This window comes from Thalia democratica, chromosome 8 (genome assembly GCF_965202585.1).
Source record: "Thalia democratica chromosome 8, ktThaDemo2.hap1.1, whole genome shotgun sequence".
NCBI classification, from domain to species: domain Eukaryota; kingdom Metazoa; phylum Chordata; class Thaliacea; order Salpida; family Salpidae; genus Thalia; species Thalia democratica.
The window spans coordinates 22,248,637-22,262,599 of record NC_139172.1 but is presented as its reverse complement, the minus strand read 5'-3'; the positions used below and the strand labels follow the sequence as shown (position 1 = coordinate 22,262,599).

The window sequence follows — 13,963 nt, the reverse complement described above, 5'->3', positions numbered from 1 at the left end:
CGCATTATTATAAGATACGCAGACTATATATTTTATTTAGTTTATTGTTTATTGAACAATAAAAAAGCGCTCAAAAAGTTTGGTCTAAGGACCTGGTGTATAAGTTCAGTGAAATAAATAAAACAAAAATACGTGAAAATTTTCATATACACTATTACAACATTTTAAATACTATCAAAAAACAGTGAAATAAAAAATAATAAGTCTTTAAACCAATAAATACAAATTTTGACCATGATAATTGCAGGCTATCATTGGCATAATTACATATACACATTCCCTAAAAAACGTTTCAAAATTTTACAGCTCATTGATCGTTCAGGTTTTGTTGCTTCTTACTAAACAAACAACTAAGAAAAAAACAATCAAAAACTCAATATTTGTTGTACATAAAAATTGTGCTGTTAAGTTAAAATTAATATAAATGAGGATGTGTTAAGTATTTTCTTGTTAAGCATAAACGTAAAAAATAAAATTGAGAAGTATTAATTTAACTTGCAACCGTGTGAGTGTATATTGTTGGTAAAAAAAGTCTAATCTGCTACCTTCAAAATATTTTTTTCAATGGTTTTGAAGTTGTAGGCTTTATAAAAAGTGTTAGGATTATTTTGTCAGATAATAGAGTTACAAGTTTTACTTTTTCAAGTTTAAGAATTTTTTAAAGTCTGAGTCTACCTGAAGTTTTTTATAATTAAGAGACGACCTTACTTAGTAGTCTGCTATCAGAGGTTTATAATTTTTAGTTAAACAAACTTGTTTTAGTAGAAAATGTATAGATTTTGAGAACATCTAAAAATTATGATAACGTCTCTGATAACTTGCTTATAATGTGTAATTAATTTACAAAAGTAAAAACAAAATGTCATAAAATATCAGATCAACACGGTAGAAAAACTGATATAAAGTCTTTAAACTGCTTTTTAGAGCTACCATTCTTTGAAATTTGTTCCGGTATTTTTACTTAAAACTTAAAATTAACAATTTGAGCAAGCCTTGATATATAGATTTTCAAAAATATTTAAAGTATTATTAAAAGGCAGGAAAGAATGTTTTTAAAACAAGGCTGATAAATAAGGTTTGTTATTTTAAACTAAACAAATAAATAATTTTAGATTTGAAGTAAAAATTATAGATAAGTTTGACTTAAAAGACTTTTAAATATTAAAGCTTCATTTGTTAATATTAGTTTTTAAAGTTGCTAAAAATATCTAACAATGATCCCATTTAAAAAATATTGTACAAGACAAATAGACCAACTAAAAATGAGGTACAGAAATACCTAAACTTATAAAATTACATATATGTATATGTTTAAATATAGGTTGTATACTTAATATTATAAAGTTGACTAATAACATAACTTAATCAATTTACACTATTAGCCTAAAAATAAATCAAGTCTAGTGTTTTTTTTTAAGTTTATTTTAGTTTTACTATAGTTTCAAATAAAGACTTTTTGAAAATGTTTACTAAAATTTTTATATAACAAAAACTATTTTAAAGCCTAACATTGCACACTTTCACATAAATAAAATTCTTATAGCAAAACATTAAATTGATTTTTTTAAACTTAAAATTTTAAGACTTACTTATTTTTTCATTTACGCTAAAACTACAAATAAATTGTTTGAAATAAATTCATTTTCTACTTCTCACCTAGTAATTGGTTTACGCATAAATACTTACTGAATCGACAGTTTTTTTCATCCGCTAGTCTGAGCTCAAGCGTTCTCTTCAAACAAAACGTTAATCAAACAATATATAACAAACACTTTTCTATACAATTTAAAATAACACAATTATAATTATAAATTGTCAACATTGTTAATAAAATTTTAGTATAGTTTGTTTTAAGTTTAATAGATGTTTGTTTGAAATTTTTAAAAGGAGAAGAATATGTAATAATGTTTCTAAATTTGTAGCAAGTTCAAGATGAATATAATTTTTTAAGTACTATAATTTTATACTATGTCTAAGATTAATATTTTTAACTTGTTTGACTTCGTTTTGTTTGTTCATTTTTTTGAAAGCTTAGTAAAGTTTTGTTTTTCTAATAACTGTTGTTACGCATTTGTTGGTAAATAGAATTGAAACTTATATTATAAAGTTAATTTATCTTAAGTCGATTAAATCTTTTATTAAATGTTTACCTACCTCTTAAAAATACCTTTTGGATACATTAAATATTTAAATACTGATTTTAAACTTTTAATAAATTTTCAAACGTTTTCATTGTTGTAATGAAGTATTCGGAAAGAGAGTTTTCAAAAATAATAAATTTTCAACACTGAATTTTTAAGCACGTTTTTTTGTTTAAACTTTGAAGTGCTCAATAGTTTTTATTAAATTGGGAGCGGTTTACTGAAAATGGGAGCTCTGGTCGGCAGCACCTTTAAATAAACATAATCTCTCGGGAACTTTTTATTTAAGTGTTTGAACGACCAAAAAAAAAAAACGCTCAAAGAACAAAATTAAATTGAAAATTAATTTAAAAAAGTTATTGCTTACTGATAAAATATATAAGTTCAAAAAAATTACAAAAATGAAATTTTTGTAAATATAGATTAAGAAAAATGGTTTAAAATGGTTAAAATAGGATTTTTTGTACAAATTGTTTTAAGAACAATTTAGTCGTTAGAAGAATTTTCCGACCGCTGATCAAAAATTATACTGCTAAAACTGTTAGATTTTTAAGAACACATTGTTTAAACTCTTTATCGATTAATTAAAGTAGGTGATGGTTAACAAAATATTTTTTTTTACTTTTAAACTGATTCATTTTAAAATTGCAAAGCATTAAATTATAGTGAAACACAAAAGTATTTTAGTTTTTTTAAAAATACTTTAACCTAATTTTTAATAATGTTTTTGGCAGTTTGTTTATTTTCTTTAGCCCTACTTTTAGCTTTTAAGCTAGCTTTTAAGAAATTATTTGGGACTCTGTAAAAGGAAAGGGGCTTTTGTAAATGTAAAAAGTGATAACTCTAAGGCTATAGCTATAAGTATCGATAAAAACAATATAAAAAGTTACATTGACGAATAAAAGGTTGTTATGATTAACTGATGAGGACAACACACAAACAAACTTTTTTTACCAAGGAAAATGTTTTTGTTTATATGTTTGATTTTAGTAATGACTATCTAAGCTATATGATTTGTATGTGTTTATCAACTCAGTAGCATTTTGACAAAAATTAAATTTAAATCGTTTTATTTTTTAGAGGTCATTTTACTTACTGTTTTAACTAGTAAAACAAACCTACAAACTTTATAACTTAATTAGCGGTCACAAAAATGATTATACTATAAACTAGAACGCTAATGCTGCTATGTTAAAAGTTGGTTTGCTTCAACGTGTGTGGCTTTTAACTAACTTAAATCTAACAACTATGCTTTACAGGCAAGCAGCTAAGTACGTTTTTGTAAATATGCAGTACCATGTTTTGTTCAAATAAAGAAGTTTTGTATCAATTTTTATTTTTATAAAGACTTTTGTTTCTTAGTTTTATAATGCATTTATACTAAGTTTAATAGTACTGCTGACTAATGACATATAATTTTTAAACATAAAAGTGTTTACTAGCTTTTAGCACAACTAGTGTTTGTATGTTTTAAGGAAAAAGATTAGTTTGTAACTTTTTGTAACTGCCAATCTCTCTTCTAAAATGATAAAACTAAAAAATAAAAAAGGAAAATAGTCGCTTTAAACTTTGGAAACTTTATTTTTTGAAATATACAAATAAATTTTTTTGTTACTTCAGTAGCAATTTTACACATTTTTTAATTACTTAATCAAGTTAAAATCAATTGTTCAAACATTTATAATAAACGATCAATTTTTAAATTAAAAACAAACAAACATTCAAAACACTTTTAATTTCAATTTTTTAATACTTTTTTAAAATGTTTTTTGAAGATACACTATCAGAACAAATAAACAACAAGATAATAAACCTTTCTATTTTTAGAAAGTTGTTCAACTATTATAAACAAAATGAAAGACATAGCACTTTAAACTTTTGGTTTATTTTAAACTGTTTATTTGCATGCATGCTTTACATATTTGTTTAAACATTGTTACTAGCGTAAGTAAAACATTTGTTGTGTATTTTAGCCAAACACTTTTAAGCCCAACCTTTTTTTTAGAGTTTTAATTTATATGAATTGTTTTTAGTTAGCCAAAGCTGGAAAACTAAGTAAAAGTCATGATTTTTTAAGCACTTTGCAATCTCATAGGTGGCCAGAGAGTGGAGCTAATAAAGTTTGCTGCAAATAAATTTATAATATGATTAGTAAATAATTCAAGTTGTTTGCTTTCCATGCGTAGTGTTTTAATATGTAAATTTTCAGAGCTTTTGTTTTCATTCTTAGTATTTTAAATATTTTGCATTATCTTTTTTTTTTGGTCTATGTAGTCAGTCAATAAGCGTAATACTTTAGTAGTTAAAAGTTTAAAGCTTGCAAATGTAATAATCATTTTCAAAAAGTGCGGAAACTAAAAATTCAGCTGTAACTAAATGGTGTCTTTCATATATATATTTTTTTTTGTTTGTTAAACCTTAAATGTTTTAATATGAATGTTTGAATGTCTAAAGTCACAAAACGAGCCCATCAGAATAAGACCCGTGCAAAAACTGATGCAACTAAAATAAACAGGGTTCCCACTTCCCAATAAATCCCTTTAGTTCCCTACAAATTCCTAGAAAAAAATTAAAAATATGTGAAAATGCCTAGAAATTACTTTTTTTTTTGCAATTGAAATTTGAAAGCCAAAACAGCGACACCACGTGATGAAAAATCACTTAATCAAAATTTAAAAATATATATATGAAATCTCAGTACCAAAATGTAACTTTATGGCGGCACCTAACGGATAGTTTAAATTTACCCTTTTTATATTGAATAAAACTTATCTAAAGTTCGCTTATTTAACTAAAATTAGAGCTCAGAAAACCTCGATCTTTTTTAACTTCTTAATAAGACTGTGCTTATAAACGGTTAATGACATATTTTACATTATGTACCATAAAAATATTTTGGTAACGTTTGAAATTCGTTGTTTTTTTTTTTTGATAATTTACCTATAAATTTGCTATATTTATAGATTTCCCTATATTTTATTTTTGAAATCAAAGTTGGAACTCTATATAAAGTAACAGTTAAGAGAAAGTTAAGAGTCTGATGCAACAATTCATGCGCATTGTGCAGATAAATATATATTCATTAGTTTGCGAAAACTAAAAGTTTGTGAACACGTGAAAATTTCAAATAAGAAAAAATTACTTTTTCATGAAACTTCAAAAGTAGCTAGCGGCTTGCCAAATGTCAAACAAATGCTTAAAAAATTCAATGAATATTTAAAATTAGTTCAATTTTAACAATACTATTACTAGCTTCTAGAAAACTAGTTTTTCATCATTACATATGATTAAAATGTTTTATTTGATACCAAAAGATTCTGTCAAACTTGTAACTCAAATATTTTAGTTGGTTATTCAATATAATCTCTTAAAATTTAAACCTTTAGTTAGACTTTTTTGACAGCAAGCTTATGTTTAAAATTAAAAGTTTTTAGAGTACTTAGTGAATAAGAATAACAAGTAGAAGGCTTAATTTCTATGAAATAAAAAAATGTTTTTTAATAACTTTTATAAGCTTTTTAATTTCGTGGGTTTATTTTACACAATAGTTTTGACAACTGGTGATTTTTGTCTTTACCAAATTAGTAAGCAAATTTCAATATTATTTGAGCATGAATAGCTTTAACAACTGTTAAGATTTAAAGTTTGCTCTTAACACACTACGTTGGATAACTAATAATAAACTCACAAGAACAATTTTTTTTAATTCCAATGCACATTAAAATTTAAAAGTAAAATAAAGCATTACCTGTTTAGTTAATTAACTTACGAGTACTAGTTTAGTTAACTTTTTATGTCAATATTGCTTATTTTTTAATATTTTGTACAACAGTTCAGGTAAAATTTTAAAAGATAAACTAGTTAAAAGCTGTATAAGCAAAGGCAACGTATTGCTTAGTAATAAGCTTATATTTTAGAATTTTATGCAAGTTATAAAAACAAGTCAATTTTTTTTTAATAATCTTATTATGAACATAATAATATAACATAAAAGTATTATGCATAGCTTTTAAGAATTCAATTACTTAATAGTTAGATTAACTAGTTAGTTTATTTCATCAAACTTTAATGCAATTATTAATAAATATAAGAAGCTTATCATAAACTTATTTTTCTCAAGATGATGAAAGGTGATACATATTATGTTATATGATACAAGTTTAGATAAGGAGAAATTAAGAGAAGTAACGAGTTAACTGATGCAAGTTTACAGTAAATCGCGTTACAGCCATATATAAGCTCTCAACAGCTGGAGCAGGCAAGCATTCTAGCCACAGCCGGTTGCAGTAAACATTTTATTCCAGAACAGAAATTTATATTGCTTTCTTGTGTTGTATAAACTATTTTTTAGTAATATTACTTTTTATAAGTATTTTTTATAAAAGTTCTAAGTATTTAAATGTTGTTCTACTTTCTTATTCTTTAAGTATAATCCTGATAGATTAAATCTTGTATAAAAGTTTTGACCACATGTAAAGTATTTTCTAAGGTATGATGTTCTTTATATATTTGTAAGTGTTTGTAAATGTTCTTTAACACAATATTTTTATTCATGCCATGCTTAGTTTTATATAGAGTAAGAGTAAGTTAAGTATTATTTAATATTAGAAAAGTTTAAATTCAATTTAGTTATAGTTTTTAGTAAATTGTACAGTACACCAGAACCCAGAGAATTATTAAACATTGTACCACACCTTTACCTTTTTTTAGTTTTGTGAATATGACTAGACTTTAAAAGTTTTAACTTATTTATTATAAAAGATTTAAGTATATAATGATCATGTTAAGTTTAATTATTCAATATCTTTTTTATTTTATAAAAAATCCTACTTTCAAAAAATTTTTATATGATAAAATCAAAACTTAAAAAAAAAAAATAGTTATGTATATATGGTGTAAATGCAAACTTTAACATGCGTACATAAATGCATAGAAGGTAATAAAAAAAGATAATTGATTTTAATATACAGTAATCTCTACACTTAAGCCTTTCAATTATTTTTAAGTGAAGCACAACTGCAAACTTCAATGTATACAACAACAATTACCCCTTTCATGTTAACATGTGTCGCCCTTGGTTTTTTTTTGTTGCACTTGCAGCTTCGTAACTTTTTTAAGTTAGCTTTGTTCTCCAACTATATAAAAACTTATGTGTTAGATTGTAAACAAATTACTGTTAATGATTGTAATATAAAACAGAACTTTATAAAATATCAACTAAGCCTTCAAATATATAAAATGAGCAACGAGGAAACGACAAAGCTTTGGGGAGGCAGATTCACGGAGTCGGTGGACAAACTGATGGAGAAGTTCAACAATTCGCTGAGAATAGACAAACTGATGTGGGATGCCGACTTGACCGGCAGCATGGCTTACGCGAGCGCTTTGATGAGGGTGAACCTCATTACAAAAGAAGAACACGAGAAAATCACGACTGGTAAGTTTTTAAAACACTTGGTTCCATAATTGATGTCTTAAATACAATCTAAAGCTTCAGTAAGCTCATTAAGCTTTATGTTTACAATCTTAGGAGCTCAACTGACTAATAAAGTTTGTTTCATTTATCAACTTTGAAAATACTTTTCAGGTAAAAAAACACATACGGTTATACATAATTTCAAGTGAAAAGTTTTTAGTATAACTAAAAAAATTAATAAAGTATTTGATGTTTATTATAAAAAAATTTAGCAAAATATTTACTGTTTATAAAACTGAGAATAAAGATAGTTTTTGGGTAGGTTTACACTCTCTTAATTATCCTTCTGCAAGTATTAGTTTTAATGAAAATCATATGTATTTAAAATGTAAACTTAGGCTTAGCGCAAGTGAAAGAGGAATGGAGAGAGAACAAGTTTGTGATCAAGGATTCAGATGAGGACATCCACACAGCAAACGAGAGAAGGTTGTGCGAGATAATCGGCAAGGATGTCGGTGGCAAGCTTCACACCGGAAGAAGCAGAAACGATCAGGTCAGTGTGCTTGTACTAAGGTTCATTTTTTGTTAAATATTGTGGTTTTTTTTATTATGTTTACTTTACTAAAGAATAATACTTTAAAAAGTATTTAAGTTTGTTTACTAAAAATTTTTTTTTTTAATTAATCACATAAGTATGGTTATTTAAAAAAAAGTTTTTGTTTTATATGTTTCATAGGGATTTAATTTAATTTTCAAAAAGAATGTTGATTATAACCGCAAAAGCTTATTATACCTTTTAGACTAATAAACTTAAAGCTTATAAATTTTTTTGTCTCAGTGAGTACAAATTATGAAGTTTTTTTACTGTTTTTTAAAGACAATGTATCAAAGATCTTGTACTTTGTATAAAGCTACGCTTTTTAAAAAATTCCACATTGAATTCCATAACAATATATCTTTGTAATCGTGCTAAATGTAAGCAGCATAGACTTATGTTTTAATAGAAACAAAATAAACTGTAATTTTTAAACTACCACCTCCAAAACTATTTAACAATAATTATTTTAAAACTAAAATATTCAAGCTTAGGTAATTACCTTTCCAAGTTACTAAAAAAAGGATATATTTTTTTAAATTAATCGTTCTACAGTGCACAACTGATGTATGCCTATGGTTGAAGCAGGAAATAAATGTAATAAAAAGTGACCTGATCAATCTTTTGGAAGCTATTGCAACTAGGGCAGAAAAAGATATTGACATTTTGATGCCCGGTTATACTCATTTACAGCGAGCCCAACCTATTAGGTAACAAACAAAGTTTTTGTCAATTTCGGTTATTGAAATCTACAGCTTACAATATTTAAGACATGTGAACTTGATGTAATAATCTCTAATAGTCATTTGATCTGTATAATTTTGTTTATAATTTGATTGTTTTTTTTTTAGTATTTTTTGGTTAAACTTTCAAAACTTATAATTAAATGCTTAATTGTATAACTTCAAGCCTAATGGTCTAGTACTTTTTTTAGTTTTGAAGTTTGTAATACAACATAAAATTTGCGGGTCGCTTGAAGTTATAAATATACAAATATTCTCTTATAAACTATCAGTATATATGAAATATTAAGTTAAGGCAATTTTAAAACTAAAAATAAGTAAAACATTAAAAAGTTTTTATTTTTTTAGTTAGACAAACTAGCTTCTAACATATTTTTACTTGCAAAAAAAAACTTAGTCATAACTTCTAGGTGGAGTCATTGGTTAATGAGCTATGCTTGTGACTTTTCCAACGACCTCAAGAAACTAGCCAATGACGTAATGAACTCGGCTGACGTCATGACTTTGGGATCTGGAGCTTTGGCGGGAAACCCGTTCAGTGTTGACCGCGAGCTGCTGGCTGAAGATTTGAAGTTCAGCCAAGTCAGCAGGAACAGCCTTTCAGCTACATCCTCTCGAGATATGATTTGTAAGTGGTTGTTAATCTTACGCAATATTTTTTAGGCTTTTTAATCGGAATTTTGCAAAGTATTTAATGTCTACATGTTTATAACATTTTTTAATATACTCGTCATCATTAAATCATATAAAAAACAATGAGAGTTTTTTTATAACTCTATTAGATTATCGGAACTATGAGCGTCTTTACCAAAATGTTTTTTATCAGTTTTTATTAAAGACGAGCTTTACATCATACAGTCTAATTAAGAACTCTTGATAAAACATAACATACAAAATTTAGCTTTTAAGAGCTAAAACATTCATAAGCTTGAATACTAAAATAAAACCTTCTCAGTTTAAAAACTCACTTAAACTTGTTTTAAATAACTGGTACGAAGTTAAACTTAAACTTTTGATAACTTTCTTAACATTCACAAAAACATTGATTTTCCAGCGCACATGCTGTTTTGGTGCACACAAGTTGGCGGCCACCTGAGCAGGTTTTCCGAAGACTTGATCACCTACAGCTCCAAGGAGTTTTCCTTCGTGCAGCTGAGCGACGCCTTCAGCACCGGCAGCAGCATCATGCCTCAGAAGAAGAACCCCGACAGCTTGGAGCTGATACGCGGCAAATCAGGAACGCTCATCGGAAAAGTTGGTGGTTTATAAGTAGAAAGCATCTAATAATATTTCAATTAATGTCATTTTTAATTTGGTAGTGAATTTTTAAAGTTTATTACAGCAAGTCTTACTTAAAGCGCACAATTCAATTCTGTATTACTAAACATTATTTAACAGTAATTTATTTATATTATTGTAGTCTAATTTTTTTATTAGAAAACAAAAATTTCCCCTGAAGGGCTCCTAGATATAATAAAATAATTTTTAAAGTATAATTACTATATTAATCAGCTAAAGTAAGTTATTAATTTTGTTTAATTTTACTGTCAATGTTTAATATATCTTGAGGAACAGTTAATTGAAACTTATGACCACGACCAGTGTTAACCAATGTTTTAACTAAATTGATTAAGAGTTTAGCTTTTAATCTAATTTAATGTGTTTTCTATATTGCAGCTCATTTAAATAAATAAAAGAGTATTTCTGATTCTTTCGTTTTTGGAAAAACTTCAAAAGAACAAAATCCCTTAAGTTTAAGAATTTTTCAAATTGAAAATTAACTTATGTTTATCTTTTAAAGCTAACTGGATTTTTGGCAACAATGAAAGGATTGCCATCTACTTACAACAAAGACATGCAAGAAGATAAAGAAACTCTCTTTGCGTCGTGCGAAACAGTCAGAGACATGATAAAGGTGAAATTCGTGCAATACTTTTACTAATCAATTTTTATTTATTTATTTTACTTTACTAGTTACTGATTAGAAACTAAATTTTGTTTACTAGTTTTCTCATACTTTAGTTTGAAGATTATTTATATTTTCGCAATATCACCGTTCTTTAACTTTTGTAATATAGTTTAAAGTTTGTAAAAAAATGTTACACTTTTAACTTGTTCTGAAATGTTTTTGCCCACAAAACTATTGACAATAAATTTTTCATTTAATTGTTTTTAGTATAAAATAAACTTCTACAATATTGATATAACACTAATGACTAAAAAAATACCAATGCTAAATTTTTTTCATTATGATTTTGAACGTTTAGATTGCTACCGGAGTAATAAGCTCATTAACAGTGAACTCGGAGAAAATGCGTCAAGCTTTAAGCTTGGACATGCTTGCAACTGACCTGGCTTACTACTTAGTGAGAAAAGGGGTTAGTACTTTTTACTGATTTAGATTAACTTTTGATGCATCTAATACTGAAGTTTTTATTATGGATACAAACAATTAATAATAAGGATTTTCTATAACAACAACTAGTCAATATTACAATTGAAAACTAAAACATTTTTTTTTTACTTCAGATGGCGTTTCGAACCGCTCATGCAATGTCGGGAAAAGTTGTTCATCTTTCGGAAACTAAAAGTTGTGAGCTTGACGAAATTTGCTTGGAAGATTTAAAACAAATCAGGTGTGCTAAATCTTTCTACGGAACAGTATGAGTTAATCAACATGAGATTAACAACAAAAATACATTTAAACTTAAATATTTGAGTTTTCAGTTAGATTATGAATTAAGAAAGTATTAGTATATAAAAAAAAATATTTATTATTTAGACCTTACTAAACACTAACAACGTGATACTTTTTTTTTACATTAACAACTTTGAACAATTTTTTTTTAGTTTTGCGTTTCAACATTTTAGTATTAGAAAAAATTTTTAAAGTTTTAATTTTGTTTTTATACTAATCACGGTTAAAAAATTTTAAGACTATTTTTAAATGTCTAGCACACACAATTTTTTGTTTTTTGTTTCAATTTACTTGTTTACATCATTCTGTAATTATGTGAATAAGTAAGGTAAATAATGAAATTGTTCATAAAGTTTTTCTGATATAAAAATGAAGTCATTCTTAAAAAAACAAAACAAATAAAGTAAAACGTGTAAAAAAAAAGAATAACCTAAGAAAAAATTATTTTGATGCATTGGCATGTTGATTATATAGTTTTTGTTGGTATTAAAAATATTTTTTTCGTATAAAATACTACAAAAAATAAAACTTCATACAAAAATGATCGCCAAACATAGTGTTAACGCATTAACTTGTTAAAAATTTTAACATGTATATTTGGAAAAAAAAAATGTTAAGTTTTCATACTCAATAAAAACTCTTTTTAAATATACAAAGGTCATTATTGACATATATATTTACAATGTACAACTTTGTGGTAATTTTTCTAAACGAAGGTAAACATAACATAACTAACGTATTCTTTAATTAATTTGTCTATTGAACTAATGAGTTAAAAAATTTTACAGTCCTTTATTTGAAGAAGATGTCAAAAACGTTTGGAACTTTGAACACTCAGTAGAACAATACCAGTCTGTTGGAGGCACCAGTAAAAGCTCAGTACTAAAACAAGTTGCTGAAACAAAACAATTGAAGAACTTATTATAGTTATTATCTCAATTACAAAAATTTTAAAAATCTAAAAATTTATTAGTGTTTTCTCGATAACCGGAAAGTTTTTCCGTGCACCAGATCCTAGGACCAAATATTTTGAGTACTTTTTTTATTGTTCAATAAACAAACCATATTAGATTACTTGTTTTATATTTTCAAGCTGCTACAAAGCGGTTGCTATTTTAAAATAAAAACTCTGCACCGTATTTTTAATTTTATAAATAAACATAGTACAACTACAAGTTTTAATAGTTCTAAACTAAAATGATTTTCTTGGTGGTTAAATAAAATTAAACACGTTTAAAAATTTGTATATAGATTATCTCTAGAAAACTTCTTAGTAATCCATAAATAGGTTGATGTCATTTTGAAATTTATAGTGTAGATTCAGTATTAAGAAACAAGATAGAAATATAAGTAGTTTAAAAACACCATTGATAGTAAGTCTACTTTTTATTAAAAAGAAATATTTGGGAAATACAAAAGTTCTAGTTTATGTGATGATTAGACAAAAAATGTTTAATAATTCTGACAAAAAGACTAGTTGAAAACATTTGTAAATTTTATTTATACTTAGATGTGCTTACCTTAATAATGTAAGAGCTATATTCGCTGTTATTATCAGCTTGAAGTAAATTAAGTGATAAAAAACACTTTTTTTAAAGAAAAATTCTCTTGATTTTACAAATAGGATGAAAATTATTAAAAAAAAACTAATTGAACGAAAATGTCATACGAAAATAATACTCTCATATAGTAAAAATATCATTTATGAAAATAATTACCAAGCAGTTTGAAGTGAACTACAAACTACTTATAAACTTAGCATTATATACATAACTGTGCAAATAGTAGTTATTTGTTTTCTTAAAGTTGTCAATTGTAGAACTAAATACTTGGGCTGAAAAGTAAGTAAGACTGGACATACTAAAAACTTAGGCTTTAAGTCGAACAAGCAAGTTTCTATGACGATACCAACCAGCGAACTAGGTGCAATTATCACTCCTTGTAACTCTCGTTCCAGACTTCGCAGTCGGCCCATTCATCATCCGAGCCTTGATTTTGTTGTCGTTCGCATCATGATCTTCTTTGCACTCCAGCAAGTATCCCACCCTCGCGTACCACGTGTTGTTTTTTTTTTTCCACGCTGGCGAAAATGGCAAAACTCTTTTGCAGTTCGGACGGGCGCCGGCTTCCAACGCTCAGCAGATCGATTGCGTCGAAGTGGTTGTTGACGGTGATCTCGTTTCCAAAGTAGAGCAGTGCATCGTCTTCGTTCACTTTGATGAAGTCGGTATTCAATTTTAGGGTTTAAACGATCCGGAGATATACTACTCGTTAGTATCTTTTGATCATCTAAAGCAGGGGTTCCCAACCAGGGGTGCTCGCACCCCTTGGGGGTGCGAGGCAGCATTCCAGGGGGTGCGAGATGGTTTT

General features: G+C 26.6%; 1 protein-coding gene across 1 annotated transcript; it reads left to right on the top strand.

Moving 5' to 3' along the window:
- The first annotated feature begins 7,374 nt into the window (after window positions 1-7,374).
- On the top strand, window positions 7,375-12,662 carry LOC145841964 (uncharacterized). Its single transcript, XM_082949282.1, has 9 exons — window positions 7,375-7,578; window positions 7,956-8,110; window positions 8,708-8,862; window positions 9,306-9,523; window positions 9,950-10,149; window positions 10,697-10,810; window positions 11,163-11,273; window positions 11,425-11,531; window positions 12,382-12,662. Exons 1-9 carry the CDS (start codon window positions 7,380-7,382, stop codon window positions 12,518-12,520), a joined length of 1,398 nt encoding a protein of 465 aa, XP_082805408.1. The 5' UTR covers window positions 7,375-7,379; the 3' UTR covers window positions 12,521-12,662.
- Window positions 12,663-13,963: the final 1,301 nt, after the last annotated feature.

Bases quoted from the DNA above. Each gene is read 5' to 3' on its own strand.
- LOC145841964 (XM_082949282.1), top strand. From the start codon at position 7,380: ATGAGCAACGAGGAAACGACAAAGCTTTGGGGAGGCAGATTCACGGAG. The intron at 8,111-8,707 runs GTCAGTGTGCTT...ATCGTTCTACAG, and splicing joins GAAGAAGCAGAAACGATCAG to TGCACAACTGATGTATGCCT. The intron at 10,811-11,162 runs GTGAAATTCGTG...TTGAACGTTTAG, and splicing joins CAGTCAGAGACATGATAAAG to ATTGCTACCGGAGTAATAAG.